Genomic DNA, 16,596 nt, shown 5'->3' with positions numbered 1-16,596 from the left:
TAGAAGGACAGCAAGGGAAAAGGGATGTGAGGAGGGACTCACCGGTGTGTCCCCATGGGCATTGGCTTTCCGTGGTAAGACTGGTAATCGCGGGACTTATGACAGACAGAAAACTCCTGATCCCGAAAGAATGCATCCATGCCGTTTTTCCGTCTCTGTACAGAGAGCCGGGAGCCAGGACCCGAAAGGGGTTGGAAGTGACACCGGAAATCTTTGGCAGAGACCAATGAAAGCAACGGACTGCGAGGAGGAAGGCGGGCACTTGTATGAAGCTGGAGAGGGGGAGAAGACGTCAGAAGGAGCGGCGAAGGGGGAGAAACCCTGTGGAGAGGCCAGCGCGAAGGAGCCCAGGAGAGGAGACATCGTGGATGAGGAACCGGACGATATTGGTGTGAGGAGTGGTGGAGTCCTCCGGAGGATGCTGAAGAGCGGCCGCGAACTCTGGAGAGTTTGCGGCAGGGCCGGTGAGTGAGGGTGTACACTGAGGATTGGAGGGAGGTGGGTGGGTAACCGAGGGTTGCGGGAGGGGCGTAATTGAACGTAAAGTGCTGGTTGCGCATGTTACAGTTTAGGATATCCCTCCGACAGCCTGTAACTTAACTGTGACCCGCAGAACCCTGAACCAGGTTATCGACTAAAAGATTGCACACTAAACTGATAAGACCTGGTTATACCTCCGGTTATGGTATATTTTGTTTTTGGTGTAAAATTCTTGTAACCCATTGTTACCCCCCTCCCCGCACTAGTCCTTCCTTCACAATTCACTTATCCTGAGAAATTTACTTTTGGCAAAATACTGGAACACTTCCCAAGGTGTGGTGACGGGTTACCCCTTTAGATAATCAGGAAACTGGTGTTCTGACGGCCCCTTCTCTTTCCTCTTTTATGAGCCTCCGGGGAAACCCCTTGGACTCCGAAGACGAGGAGCTGGAACCATCGCCCTCCACCCCAACTTTAAAAGAGGAAGAATCACCTGAAGAAGATTATTGTGACACACTAACATTTGTTTCTCCTGACAATAAGTTTGTTGAAAATAAACCTCAACCTGTTCGCAAATATATACAGCCTCCTCACTTGTATATTAAACCCACGCTCCCACAGTTCTCTTTTGGGATGACTTAATCTATGGTTGCAATATGTTGCAATATTCTTTTGGCTGAAAAGGATTGTCAACCTTATTTTGTAATAGAGAGCCCCAGCGGGGAACTGGTAATCTTACCTGCCTTCTCCAACCTTGTTCCAGAATCAGTAAAACATTCATACGCCAAGCATTGGCCATTAGCACTACCACTTGCGTTATACCGCAACCAGGTGGGGTGGGATGACGGTCTCCCTCATGATGAGAGCCCATTGAGGATGACTCCACAATCTCAATGAAACTACCCAATTAAAAATTAAGCTAAAAAACAAGTTGGGAAATCCTAGAATAACTTGAATACCAAGGTGTAATAGAAACGTTCACCTCATCAATGAACAATCCCTTGTTTCCAGTAATGAAACTGCACCATTCATATCATCTACTGTTAGATTACAGATACCTAAACACAGCTACTCGCACATTTGCAGTACAAAATGCACACAGAACAACATTGTGCGGAAGAAATACAAAACAACACTAGATATTTTGAATTGGTTTTTCTGCCAAATCATAGCGCCTGGAAGTAGATGTTTGGCCGTCTTCTGTGCTCTAGGCTCTAGGATGCAAAAAGATTGCTCCAGGAGTATAAGAATAGCTTCAGGCTGTTCGCAACCCGAGTAATAGAGCTACTACATACTTTTATCTGATGGATGATGACCTTTTTGAACACTTGATCACATAATTTAGGGATTTGCCCACGTAGACTACAAATTCAATAAAAAAACAATTTCCCATCACAATGTCTTTTTTCTGGGATACAAGCTGTCAAGTGAGGGCAAAAGCCTAGTGATACACTTCCCAGAGAAATGTGCATTGCTTTAACCACCGACTGCATTGAAAATACTACCATCTATATTAGGATTCCTAAATCGTGGCAGAACATACATCACCGATTACGCAGAATGGGTTAAACCATTCTACTACTTGATAAGTCCATATTGTTTTTGTACATATTGGACACAGGAACATACAAACATTTTATGTTCCATACAAGATGATATCCTAGCTTCCAAACATTTACACACACGTTTGAATACTGCAAACCTGGTGATCCGTGTTATTGCGGGAGAAACAGGATCAACGAAGGTGACAGTGCCGAAAGCATATTAGTCACTTTTATACACGAATAATGAAATGCTTTTGCATCTGCTGAAAAAATACTCACAACACTAAAGACTGCTGTAGTGAGAGAGTGAGCCTTGGCTCGGGGTAAACCCACAGTTGTAACGACCCTGGAGCCGGCCTTACTGGGAGTCACCAAAGCGAGCATTCCAAACGCTAAACCCCAAAGTTGACATCAATGATGAATAAAATGGGCTAACTCACTCACTGCAACCGATGTAGACTACAGATTTGATTCTACACTACCAATGCAAGCCTTTCTGCGGTATGAACAAGAATATCCTCTGCCTAATGAAATAATGCCTCTAGATCGCTAAAATTACATCATATATACTGATAGGTCTGCCCAGCCTGCTGTATGGACAAAGCAACAATACCCAGCTGCATTTCAATCGTAAAAGGTGCATGACCGATGGAGAACTCCATTCTTAGAAAATCTACACGCAGCCGCTTGGTGAATGAACAGCGCAGCTGGCAGAACCAAAGGCTCTAATACTGGCACTAAGAAATATGGATCATGGATTCCCAACACGTATAGTGTGCGATTCGTATTACTGTATCCAGTCCTACAATGACTACCTGCACTATTGTAGCCAGAATGGATTCAGTGAGTCAAAGGGTTGCATAATAAAGCACAAGCTGCTTTGGGAGAAGGTGGCAAAGCTCAAAGATTGCTTGCCACTGACTCATGTCACTCATAAATTGAGTCAGCAACGAGTTGGTGTACACGTTGCAGGGAATTCCATGGCTGATGTAACCACAAAAGCAACAGTTCGTACTGCTGCAGTTGCTGCAATCAATTGTTCTAATACGAGTAAAGACAGAGACATCATGGTGGCTGTCAACGTTGAAAGCGATGGCACACACCTGCCAAAAGGCTTTCCACTCAAGTACTCCTACAAGTTAGATGCACAAAACCTACTGTATGCTCACATTCCTGTACAGGGGGATAGAGTAATAGCAAACTCTGATCGCAGACTGGGGTTGATACTAGCTGCCCATGAGAGTCTGGCCTCTGCACATACAAGGGTGAAGGCTGCAATTTCATTACTGGAGCCGTGCTATTGGTGGCCAGGACTTTACAAACAGACCAATGACTTAATCCTTAAATGTGACATCTGCCAGCAGATGACGGGTTACACAGTAGCGTGTCCCCCCACAGACACCTCTACTGATTTAAAACAAGCTTTTGGTTGTGTTTATTTGGACCACTGCTGCCCCCTACAATCAGATGAGGCTTCTAAGTCCATCTTGGTGGCAGATAAAGGATCTGCAAGTCTTTATTGGGACATACGCAATTGGCACATTACGTTCCGACCAGGGTCCAGTGTTTAGCTCTCTGGCTTACAAAGAGGCCATGGCAAGTTTGGGTGTGACCGTGAGTTATTCCTCACTCTATCATTCTGATGGAAATTCGGTAGTGGAGAGGAAAAACCGTGACTTAACGCATTCGTTAACAGCTAAGGTACTAGGCTCAGGTCATAGTTGGGTCCATTCCCTATAGTGGGTCCAGACAGCACTCTACAACATGAAGAGAAAATGCCGAGGTGGTCGGACTCCCTCTAAAATCCTCTTTTGGCTAAAGATGTGGGTCTTTGACCTAGACAATAACCGCACATTGGTGGCAGAAACACCATTTGAAATCAACGAACGTTTGGCTCTTATGCTGTAGTTGTCGAGGTCTCTACACGCTGAAGCTACAGCTTGCTGATATCTCAGCCGGGGTGTCCAGCTCGAGACCAAGACGGGGACTTATATTCATTCCCTTCAGATAACCCGGGTTGGATCATTCAGAGTGGGGATTCCTGCCAGTACACACACACACACACGCCCTAGACACTTGGGTTAGGGACTACATAGGAAGAGTATGTCCAACTTTTTATATTGTTTTACATGCCTGCATATATGCACTGTATTAGCACGATAGTGTAGATTTTTATTCTGTTCACTGTCTTGGTGCTTCTAATCACTTTCATCTGCTTCTGCCTATTGATCATCGCAGCTCATGTACTCTATTCAAGAATAACGCTCAATAAATATATTGAAGAACGTCCCATTGTGTATTCTCTGTATATTTCTCTGAGAACAAGAGTGCACGAGTGACTGAGCAAAAGGGTTCTAGATCTTTTACCACGTTACCTGAGGGGTCAGGGTTGTCATGATCAGTGGTTGCAGAAACGATTTGCTACCAGACTAGGTCTAAGGGGGCGCATGGTGGCACTGGGAGCTAGTTGGCCTATTGGATGACATATCCTGAGGGGGTGCATAGAATACGTCTGGTATCATCCCAAAGGTTATGCTGTCCACAAACGGGCCGTTCCTACCATAGGGTGGAAAATACACAACAATAAAAATGGCCCTGGTCCCTACAGACACACCAGGTCAACCACCACAGTTTGAAAAGCTTTGAGAAAAGTAAAACAAGTGCTTGCGCCTAAACCACATCTATGCATTGTTAATATACACTCTTATTGCAAGAGTACGAGAGACATAACCCAGACACACAGCCATCAACGACTGCCACAGGTCCTTGTTGGTGTGAGTGCACTGTGAGGCTGTGTATTTCATACAGGAGTACCCGGGCACACCTCAGGCAGAATGGCAGGGTTCTTTGTTGTTGTTACTCCATATCTTACAGTGTCATCCTTTTGTAAAGTTTGTTTGCAGTATCAATGCATAGCACCTTAAAGTGGTTACAGCATATTGTAAATTACATTAGTTCTACAAGTAATGTCTTGTTTGCTCTCACTTCTCCACTTCTGAGTAGGCTTTACTCCATCACTGCTAAGCCTTTTCATGGGAGTGGTGTTTTGAAACCGGATTTTTCTTCCATTGTGGTTTTAACTACTGGTGGCGCTGAGACAATGCACCTTCTCATGATGGGAGGTTGTGCATGACTCCGGGGATGGTGAACCTGGATGGATGGTCCCCCTTGGTGTATTCTGAATATAGAGATTGGAAGGACAGTGATTTTATAACAGGACAAGAGTCTTCATATTATGCATCTCTAATCTCACTGCTTTACTTGACTGCCCTTCGACAACAAAAATACCCTTAATGCATTTCAGTGAAACAGGAAACCAAACCAAAATGAAGCTATCAAAAGACCCGAAATCACAGCCTTTCGCTTTTTTCTTGAGGCTGCGACAGTTAAGCATTTACAACCTAATCAAATTCCTTTCTGCAACATTCTCAGTGCTATTTTCTGTGTGTGCCTTACACCCCCTCTGGGGTTACTGCGTTCGCGCCTCTTTGCCTCACGGTTAACACAACAGCTCCCCTGGTTTGTCAGCTGAAGGCTGGATTCAGAAGAACGCTCTTCGGCTGCTCTCCTCCAGGATTGGCCGGGGACTCATAATGCTTTCCCCCATTCATTTAAAATCCAGATGTCTTGCACACATCTGCAGGTAACAGGCAGAGGTGGTTGCGGTGATTCCCTTTTGGAGATCTCAACCCAGGTTCCCTCTGTCCCTGGAGCTTAGTGGACCGTCCGGTGATACTTACGAGGTCTCCTCGCATTTTTCTGAGTCCACAGGGCTAGAAGCACGATCTAGTAGTAGCCAGAAGGTTGAGGTTGGTGGCCGGGAACCTCTCAGGGCATTTGGTGATTTGTCAGGCTTTTCAGAAGTCGCTTCCAGTTTTATTGAGGCCTCTTGCGGTAGGGACCCCCTAGACCTTATAGATCGGCCTGGCGTTGTTGGAACAGCTGCTGCTTGGAAAGGAATCATGATCCTGTTTCAGGAGATCTAGGGACAGTTCTAAACTTTCTGTCCTCTTTGGTGGCCACCTCCAAGTCTTACAGAACAGTCAACTGCTATTTCATCAGGGCATAATTGGGTAAATGGGAAACCAGTTGGGGGACATCTACTGGTTTGTAGACTCCCGAAGGCATTAGGTTTACTAACCCACCAAAACTTAGATATTCAACGACGTGGCAGGTGAACAAAGTTCTCGCTTTGTTTGAGTCTTGGCCAGATAATAATGATTTGTCCTTCAAACTCTTGTGCTACTTTGGTTGCACCTTTGTGTCTAGCGTCTTCCAGGAGGGTCTCAGATGTTAGAGCCTTAGGTATCCATGAAGTGAGTTTTACACCGGATGGTGTCTATTATAATATAGTCTGAAGTGCGCCATGAAACACATTCATTTTCCTAGGTTTTCCCCGCACCCTAGGGTTATGGTGTGTTGTAAGATCCTTTCTGCATATATAGATTGTACTATAGACCTCAGAAAAGGGAGGCTGCAGCATTTGATTTCTTTGATTAAATCCTCATTCTCCTGTCTCCCCAACTACTCCAAGTAGAAGGGTTAAGTATGGTTTAATTCTAGCTGGAATTGGCATAGATAGTTATGGTGCACACTCTGTCAGAGGGGCAATGGCATCTAAAGATTTTTGGGCTGGTTCTAGGTTGGAGGATTTCCTGAGGGCTGCAGATTGGTCAGGGGTGTCTACATTCTGTACTTTGTAATGCAAACCAATCAAGCATGCATCTTCAAAGGTTGCTGATTGCCTTGAACATGCATAATATGAGGACTCTTATCCTGTTATAACATTGCAGACTCTCCTAGCCAGCTGTGAAGGAGAATCCTGATTTTATTAAGGGCAAGAGGCACACAGTATCCCTTCCTCTCTTCCCCCCTGCTATATCTTGTGTCTTCATGCGTTAGCTCCACCACCAAGCCAACCCTCGCCGGACTGGGATTGGATGCCACTTTTAGGATTTTCCATGAACTTCTCAAACCGATCATCTTACCTCGTGGGATGGCGCACGTTGGCTGGGACTGAGGATACTTTTGTTCTTTGAGCTGATCCGGTTCATCCATGGACTTAAAAACTTTCCCTCGCGTATACAAAACAAGCATTTGCAATGCAACCGGTCTCGCCTTTGGGACCTTATATGTATTTAGCTATGCAGCACATTATCCTGGAACATCTACTGTTTTTTAACATGGAGGGAAAGTAAGCACCAAACTGCATGACACGCCAGGTATGGGAACGCATGGAAAGAAATATTGCCATTCAGCGGGAAATGGTATAGTCCAAAGCGCTGTTTTTAATATAAAATCAAGGCCTTCAGTGGTCATATCACTGAAAATGAAATATTTAAAAAATATATACTTGTCTACGGGTGCTCTTGGAAGACAATATCTATGGACTGGAATCTAGAGGATGCTAAAGTGATTCTGGTATTTTACTGACCTCTGCTGGTCGTTTTCTATCAAGAAAGTTAAATAGAGGCAGCTGCCAGAAAAAAATAAAAAAGAAAGTCCCTCAGCAGAAAGTAATTCTGGTATTTTACTGACCTCCACTGGTCGTTTTATATCAAGACAGATAAATAGAGACAGTTGAACAAGCAGAAAGCCATTCTGGTATTTTACTGACCTCCACTGGTCGTTTTATATCAAGACAGTTGAACAGAAAAAAAGTCCCTAAGCTAAAGCAGACAAGTCCTAGGGCTGATCTCCAGAGCCCATAAAGTGCATACACATATAAGTATATACTAAAGTATATACAAGAGGTCTCGAATGCGCGACCTAAAAAAGAAAGAGGCTGTGATTTTGGGTCCTTTTATATCTTCATCATTGTTTGATTTCCTGTTTCACTAAAATGCATTATGGGAAATGTAGTTTTTTTTGGGTAAAGACCTGTCAAATAAAGCAGTAAGAGTAGAAAAGCATAATATTCGCCTTGTGTCCTTAATAAAATCAGGACTCTGCTTCACAACTGGCTAGGAGACTCAGCCCTGGTCTGTTGGAGATTGTTACACACCCCAGCAGGGTGTCCTAATAGACCGGGGAGGAAAAGATTCAAGATGTGTTTCTGTTCGGGTTGGCTGTTATTGTTCACATTGATTTACCCTGTTGAAGTAACGCATGCGGTGCAAAATGCTTTGGCTACAGGGACCTGGATGCCAGATGTATGGAGAAGTTCTATCATGTGGTTTTACGAAATATTCAACAAAAATGTTTTTCAATATGAAAATAAACATATGTGATATGGATGAATACCGTGAACCAACTTTTGTAAAACATGTAACCCCCAGATTCATCAAAGTCATGTTTTGCGAGTCCTTAATAACGAATTTTAAGGATTTGCTATTAAAGACTGCAAAACGGGATGCATGTAGGAATCGCAATATTATTTGCGATTCCTACTGATTCCTAATTTGCGATTAGCTAATTGCTAATCGCAAATAAGGAATGGCTTTCCCATTCATTCATATGGGCCTAAAGGCCAGTAGGAATGAATGGGGAGTCATTCCTTATTTGCGATTAGCAATTAGCTAATCACAAATTTGCCGCAATTTCAAGGGGGCCAGGGTGTCCAAAGGACACCCTGTTGCACCCCTGAAATTGATAAGTGCGCAACATGGAACTTTGAAAAATGCACTTTAGTGCATTTTCAAAGTTTTTGCAAATTACCACGAAGTTGTATTTCATGGTAATTTGCGTGCCCTATTTGCGAATTCGCAATTTTAAATACTTTCATGCATTGCATTTAAGGAATCTCAAATTAAGATTCCTTAAATGCAAAAATCGCAATTTAGCAATTTCTAGAATTGCGATTTTTGCATTTGGGATGATGCATCCCAAATGCAAAAATACCGCTCGCAAAGGGCCAGATTCTCAGAATCTGGCCCTTTGCGAGCGGATTTTTGTTTGATGAATCTGGCTAATAATATTTTGAAATGAGTACTTAAAACTTATTTTATTGTACGAAATACGCCATTTTGCAATAGGTGTGCACAGATACTCCTGTGTAAAATATATAGATTCACAATGCACATGTGATGCCTGGTGCCAAAGCCTAGTTCCAAGGCTTAGTGTCAAGTCCTAGTGTCAAGATTGAGTGCCAATGCCTCGTGTCAAGTCCTCGTGGCAAGGCCTAGTGGCAAGGTCTTGCCAGTGCACCCACGGAAACAATGGAATGATAAATGACGCAGGTACTGATCAAGGGAAGATAACTCTTCAAATCAAGAGTGCTCGCGTCAGACCCTAGTGGGTCCTTGTAACATCATTATGGTGTATTTCACCATAACGAGGTGACGAATGTCCACCTTTACATATATCGACTTCACAACAGCAACAAAATTAGCATATACAGGGAAGGGTAGATTTACTATTCTTAACTCCATATCTATTTGCCTTAATAGTTCCTTGGTCACGGACATTGTGGAGTCGTCGTAAGCACAGCTTGAGGTTTACATTTCGGTATTATAGTAAAACACTGTCATTCCTTCTCCATTTTGACAAGGTTAGTGATTCGCAGTGGGTCCCAAATGGACCAACCTCATCCATATTCATGAAGTAGGTCGCAATTTGCGATGCATTGTGAATGGCTGCAATCACAGGGACGGTGGCCTGCTGGGGTCAACACACCACCATGTCTGTGATTGCTTTTTAAATGACGCAATAATTTTTTAGTCATGCAGCCCGTTTTCTTAAAGAAAAATGGGACGTATTTCAAAAAATAAAAATGAAAATCTACTGTGGAATGTAGAACTGACAATGAGGAAGGTGACGATGCTGTGGAGCGGAGTGGTGAGGGGAGTTCTAGGTATGAGACATTCTGTGGAATCTGCTGGAGGTTATTGTTCATGATGTCAACTGAGAAGAAACTTGTCAAGAAAACCCAGAGGGATTGTGCCTATTTACTACAATGCTTGGCGACGAGTTGGTACTGCGCAGAGGGCAGTAAGGGCAACATAACCGCCACCTCTGGAACGTCGCTATTCACCTTAAAATAGCGCAACAAAATTTTATGACAAGATCCATATTATTTTACATCATGAACTTCAAACTGAACATTTTTATTGCTGTTTCTTGGAAAATTGTAGTAAATAGGCACAATCGTGGCGGGTTTTCTTGACAAGTTTATTCTTAGTTGAAGTCATGAACAGTAACCTACAGCAGATTCCACAGAATGACTCAAACCTCGAACTCCCCTCACCACAGCTTCACCACCTACCTCATTGTCAGTTCTACATTCCACCCATCTCTTTCCTTTTAATATTTAGGCAAATAAGACCTAATCAACATCCCATACATAGGTAAATAGTTTCACAGGTAAGAAAAAAATTGCATAAGAAATGGAAAACAACATATCAAGAAATCTAAGAACATACCACAAACATAAATAGCAGTGATAAAAACCTCTCAACGTTATTTTGTAGGGTAACAGTAAAATTTGTAAGAAAGTGCGAACATAACAAAACAAGCATAAAACACAGCCTAAATAGCATATAACCTTACTCCTCCTGAGCTACTGACCTTGCACAAATTTCCAAAACTCCATTCTCTCCCATCATCCAGCTTTGCAATTGATCCCTTCACTTGTATCACCTTCTGTGGTTGAAAAAAGAGGCTCTCATCCTTTCTCACAAAACCAGTCTTTCTTTCTACCACTCAATCTCTACTTTTCACATCCAAATTCTTCACACCCTTCTGATTGTCATAATTGAGCTTGTTACAACTCTGAGAATCAGAAACCTTCAATCTCATTTCCTCACGGTCAACCCACATTTGTAGTTTCCCTTGTAGCCACATTGTAGATTCCTTAGTTGCAGGTTCCCTATCCTACAGGGTTATAAATGGAGACACACCCGTAACCGAATGAGGCATCACCCTCGGGCCCACACCATGGGCCCGATTCACAGAACTAACTTAAGACAGAATCCTAAACTTACTACTTTTGGTATTCACAGAAGTTAGGATTTTGTCTTAAGTTTGTTTTAAGACAGACTTATGACAAACTTAAGACAAAATCCTAACTTCTGTGAATACCAAAAGTAGTACGTTTAGGATGTTGTCTTAAGTTAGTTCTGTGAATTGGCCCCCATCTTTTGCAATGCCTCCTTCCATGTCTATCCATTCGCCAATGACAATTGGATATTTTCCATAATAACACAATTTGCTCTTTCCACTAATCCATTGGCCTGTGGTTGGAACAATGCCACCCTGCCATGTCTGATACCTCGCTTTGCAAGAAAGTCTGCCATTTCCGTGGAAACTAACTGAACCCCACTATCTGTAACTAATACTCTGGGTATTCCTTCTTCTAAGAACACCACTTTCAAAAACTTCACAACATTGCATGTAGTTCTGTCCCATGGATCTACAGCCAAACTAAAAAAAAAAAACATTTGCTATGGAAATCTACTAACACAGCCACAAAGTGATCACCCCTTCCAATGTTTTTCTATAGGTCCCAAAAAATCTATAGCCACTTTTTCCCTTGGCTGAGCTGGGAGTTCCACACTTACTAAAGGTGGTTGTCTAACCACTTTGACTTGGATGTATGACAGTACAACGCGATCATTTTGATCGCGGTACTTTACATCGCGGATTTTACAATGCAAGTCGTTACAACGACTTGCGTTGGAGGGCGCGGATTGTGGATTATTACAATTTTCTATTCCAACACCAGCCCGCGTAACAGTAGGGAAGGTGTTGGAATATAAAATTACAATATTCCTTAACCAACAGCGCCATCCAGCGCAAGTTGTAGTAACGACTTGAGTTGTAATGGCAGCACGGTAAAGGTCGTGCGGTGTAAACACCCCGTTGTAAACGACGTTTACCCTTTAACTTTATCACTATTGCCGCAGGCATGGCAATCCCGAACTGCATCCTCCACGGCTCTATCCATTTCTGGCCACCACAAAAACTGCCTCAACCTCCTTTTTGTCAAACTCCTTCCCAAATGACCCTCATGGACTATCCTAATCAACCTTGTTCTTAACACACTGGGTGGAACTATGCGATTTCGCTCAGTATCTTATCACCTTGGATACTAAACTCATCCTTCACCATAGCATAAGGTTTTACATTATCATTTGATTGATCAAGATCTTTCTAGTCACCTACATTCAGATTCACCAAATCCTCATACTCTTTGTCATTCTCAATAGCCTCCTTTCACTCATCTTGTCCAAGTACAAATCCACCATCAACACAAACTACTTGATCTTCCATTACTTGCATAAAGGAAGTATTGTCTACTGGCATTCTTGACAAACAGTCAGCAATCACATTCTTTTTGCCCGCACATACTCCACCACAAAATTGTAGTCCATAACAGATAACAACCTCCTCGAAATACGAGGTATCACGCGTCCTTCCAAACCCCGACCCCACTTAAAAATATGTACAAGGGGTTTATGATCGGGTCTGAGCACCAACGGCAAACCCCACAAATAATCCCTGAAGTGATTCATCCCCCAACAACAAGCTAAAGCCTCTTTTTCAATAGCGGAATATGACTGTTCCGCACCCTGTAGCTGTCATGATGCAAACCCAATAATCCTCTCCCTTCCTCAGTAACATTGCTAGCATCAGTTGTCACAATAGTTTTCCTGCAAGGTTCAAAATGACCCAATGTTGGTGCATGAGCAAGGGATTGCTTCACTTAGCAAATTCATCCTCACACTCAGACACTCATTCAAATACACTTCCTTTCTTTAGCAGCACCCTCATAGGTTCTACCACACCTGCAAAATTTGGCACAGGAAAGGCCCAGTGCCATCGCTTATAAGTACTAGAAGGAAACAATACCATCCAGAAAAGGAAAGCTGGGCTAACGGAGAACACACCAATGTCTAGGCAAGCATTCCCTTTGAAATAGCAATGATTAGATGCCCGATTCACAGAACTAACTTAAAACAAAATCGTAAACTTACTACCATTTTGGTATTCACAGAAGGCACTTACTCATTTCAGTATTCACAGAAGTTAGTAGTAAAGTAAGGACTCCTAACTTTAGGACTCCTAAATGCCTTCTGTGAATACTGAAAGTCTGAAAGTTAGGATTTTTCTCAGTTTAGGAGTCCTAAAGTTAGGAGTACTAACTTTACTACTCCTAAACTGAGAAAAATCCTGACTTTAAGAGGTATTCACAGAAGGCATTTAGGAGTCCTAAAATTAGGACTCCTAACTTTTGTGAATACCTAAATGAGTAAGTGCCTTCTGTGAATACCAAAATGGTAGTAAGTTTAGGATTTTGTCTTAAGTTAGTTCTGTGAATCGGGCCCTAGGACACCAAATTCTGTTGGAAAAAAACCTTAACGATCCATATATTTAATGACCCATGTACTATTCTGAATTACTTTGGAATATACTGTAAACTAAGATGATGTATATTTTGATAGAATTGCTTTATCTGGAATGGGATGTCTAAAACATCTTATAAATCACCATGTATGGTGAATGTAGATCTTTCTGTAGCTCCTGTTCTATCACCCCAAAGGACCAGGGAAACCAAGCACTCAGAGGCACGTGTGATGAGGGAGACTGTGTGTGAGGTTCATCACTGTCCCATACATCAAGCCCTCCCACCCCTACCACAACGCCCTGGCAGACAGTAACTCACTGGATGAACGCGACCGTCCACTCATGAAGACATTAAGGAACTTCTTGGAGAAGGGGATGTCGGCCTCAGGGGATGAGTCCTCCGACGGGCAGACCGAGTCCCTCTTCAGTACGTCCTCCTCATACTCCTCGCCAATGGCCGACTCGTAAGGCGAGGAGACGCAGTTGTCGTAGACGGTGCCAGAGTCGCTCTCGTCACTGTAACCCGTGTAGCATTGTTTCAAACTGACCAGCTCCAACTGGACATTCTCATCCACCACAAGAGTGTACTTGACAGAGTCATAGGACAGGGCACTGGTGTCAGAGCTGACGGAGGCCCGCTGGGTGCCGTAGGAGGAGCGGTGCCCGTGGCCACCATTACAAGACACCTTGGCCATGTGCCCCTTTTCCGGCGAGGACAGGTAGTCCAGGACCTCGTCCTCCTCGCTGATGGAAGAGTTGGGTTTCCCTGACATGGACTGATAGTTCGACGTGTCAATGTCCGAGCTGGTGGACATGCGGTTCTCACTAGACTGTGACGGGAAGCGACGTTCCAGCTCCAGGGGGTCAGAGTTCTTTTGCACCGGTGTCAGGTAGATTTCTTCTGTGGCCTCCAGTCGGACATCGGCCTGGTACCGGATGCGGTCGCGATGGGCCTCCGGCACTCTGGCTGGACAGCTTGCACCAGGATGGTGGTGTGGCTGCTGCTGGGTGTGGTGTTGTTGGTGGTACGTTGGGTGAGGTGGCCGGATGGGTGCTGGGTGCTTCTCGGGAGCTCTGGAAGTTGCATTGGTTGTGGCCACGGCGCTCTGTGTAGCTGCACTGCGGCGGCAGGGGCTGTCCGTGGATGTGCCCCGGTCTTTGGTGGACGCTGCGTTGCTCCGGATGTTTCCTTCATCACTTAGGCAAATGTGCTCATGAGGTGAGGACTGCTCCCCTAAAAAGAGGCAAGAAAAGAAATTAACTCACTAGTTAAGTCAAGTCTATCCTATATAATTTCTCCTGCTTAGTAGGCACATTTCTCAAACTCTCCTTCAGACCAGACACAAAAATACAGATTTAGAGGTGGGTGGACTGCTTTGCCTGGAGCGTTGACAAAGGCAGTCGCTAAGAGTTAGGGAATGGAAGAGTTAGTCATGAGAGGGGAAACATTATATGAAAAATAAAAGAGTAGATAAAGCGTAGGCTGGGTGCCTTATTAACAGTGCTTAATTTGAGCCAGTGGTTTCTGGTGCTCAGCACCGGCACTTGATTATCAACGCCGGCACTTATGACAGTCTGCCACATGGTGGCGCTGTTTGTTAAATTTAGAATAGAGCACAATACAAGTTAATTATTAATTCAAAATACATTGAAAATGACGCCCAAGACATTCTTAAAGCTTTAGGGGCATGGAATAGTTTTAATTGTCACCCTTGTAGGATTGTGAGGTTGGTAGTTAGGTACTGTCATTGCCAGCGCTGGCAGGGGCATTGGGTGGTGCAAGTAGTAGTGATCTCCTAACGAGGGCCCCAGCACTTATTTGTTTTACAAATTAAACACTGCTTATTCCCTGGTATTTCCTGGGCTTCAGGAGGCTTTGGCCCATGTTTCTGTAGTTTAACTACTTTTGTGGGGATCTCTGTGCAACGGTGGTTGTATCTGTGTCCGGGATGCTCAGTGTGAGAGTCGTTGTGTTAGGGCACCCATGGGTCCCATGGGCTATTAGTGTAGTGCGTAAAGGTGGCTTATGGGGACTCGCAGCCGGGGAGTGCTGATTATAAGTTTTGGGGGGCTCTTTTAAGGGTTCCACTGAGTCCCACATATGCATGGACTATGAAAGTAAAGAGGGACCACAGACACCGAGCATGAGAGTGCTTTACAGGAGAGAGGAAGGGGCGACTCAAGTGTGCCGCAGAGGGGGGCTCTTTTCAAGGGGGGGGGGGGCAGCATATATTTTACTTTGACTTGATAAGATGCTTCTTGAGGACTTCAGGGTCCTTTTTTGGGGCCCTGTCAGAAATGCTCTGAGGAGGTCCAAGGGCCTGTTGCTCTGGACTATGAGCGATATTAGTGGATGTTGAGTCTTGTTTATGGGGGCGACGCAGGTTGTATGTTTTGTTTGAAGGGTGTATCTTGTCTTCTGTTGTTTTAGGAGAGCCCCATGGTTTATAAGTGTTGCTTTTCAGTGTGTTCCATTGCCTGGTACTGTGACTAGTGTGAGGGAGGCCTCTGTGGCATGAGTGTTATTTTTGGGTATTAAGTGGTGCCTGGATTCCTCTCTGGTCAGAGGCCTGCAAAGCCTGAACTTGAGAGGTTCCAAGGCTTGTTTCTTAAAACGGTACCATGGGCTGCAAGTGTTGTTAGTCTGTGAGTGTTTGATGGGGTTGCCTGGCCTGTGAGAGCTGTCAGCTGGTTTGTGAGGGATGTAAGTGTTGTTTGACGTGTTGCATGGGATACAAGTGTTTTTGGTAGGAGTCTTGTGGGAATTATGTGTTGTTTGAGGGGATAAAGCTGTATGTGTTGTTTACCGGAGTTGTGTGGGCTGTGAGCTTTGTTTGAGGGGGTCCCATGGTGCACGGTGTAGCTGCCAAGGTCATTTGGGGGGTTCTCAGTGATACATATGTTGTTGGTTAGGGCCATGTGCACTGTCAGCTTTGTTTGAGGGGTTCCCAACTATGCTCATGTTGCTAGTGAGGGCTGTGAGTGTTGTTTGAGGGGCTCCCAGGGCTTTATCTGTTGTTAGTGGGGGTTTGTAGGCTGTGGGTGTTGCTTGAGTGGGTTCCATGGGAATACTGAGTCTTTACAAGGGGGTCTTGTGAGCAGTACATTTTGATGAAGGGGATGCCAAGGACTGCATGTGTTGTTAGTGGTGATTGTATGAGTTGAGTATTTGAGTGGGTACCCACAAACCCATGTGTTATTAGTAGGGTTTATAGGCCCGATTCACAGAACTAACTTAAGACAAAATCCTAAACTTACTACCATTTTGGTATTCACAGAAGGCACTTAC

At 44.1% G+C, this 16,596-nt stretch overlaps 1 protein-coding gene across 2 annotated transcripts in view; it reads right to left on the bottom strand.

Moving 5' to 3' along the window:
- The window catches only part of MAPK8IP1 (mitogen-activated protein kinase 8 interacting protein 1), a 409,187-nt gene that overhangs the window by 131,785 nt on the left and 260,806 nt on the right, over window positions 1-16,596 (bottom strand). For both annotated transcript variants that reach the window (XM_078684384.1, XM_078684385.1), the window contains exon 5: window positions 13,627-14,541. In XM_078684384.1, coding sequence (XP_078540510.1) covers window positions 13,627-14,541 — 915 coding nt within the window. The remainder of the gene's footprint in view (window positions 1-13,626; window positions 14,542-16,596) is intronic.

Source organism: Lissotriton helveticus, chromosome 3_2, assembly GCF_964261635.1.
Source record: "Lissotriton helveticus chromosome 3_2, aLisHel1.1, whole genome shotgun sequence".
Classification (NCBI taxonomy): Eukaryota; Metazoa; Chordata; class Amphibia; order Caudata; family Salamandridae; genus Lissotriton; species Lissotriton helveticus.
This window is presented reverse-complemented; position numbering and strand designations above follow the sequence as displayed.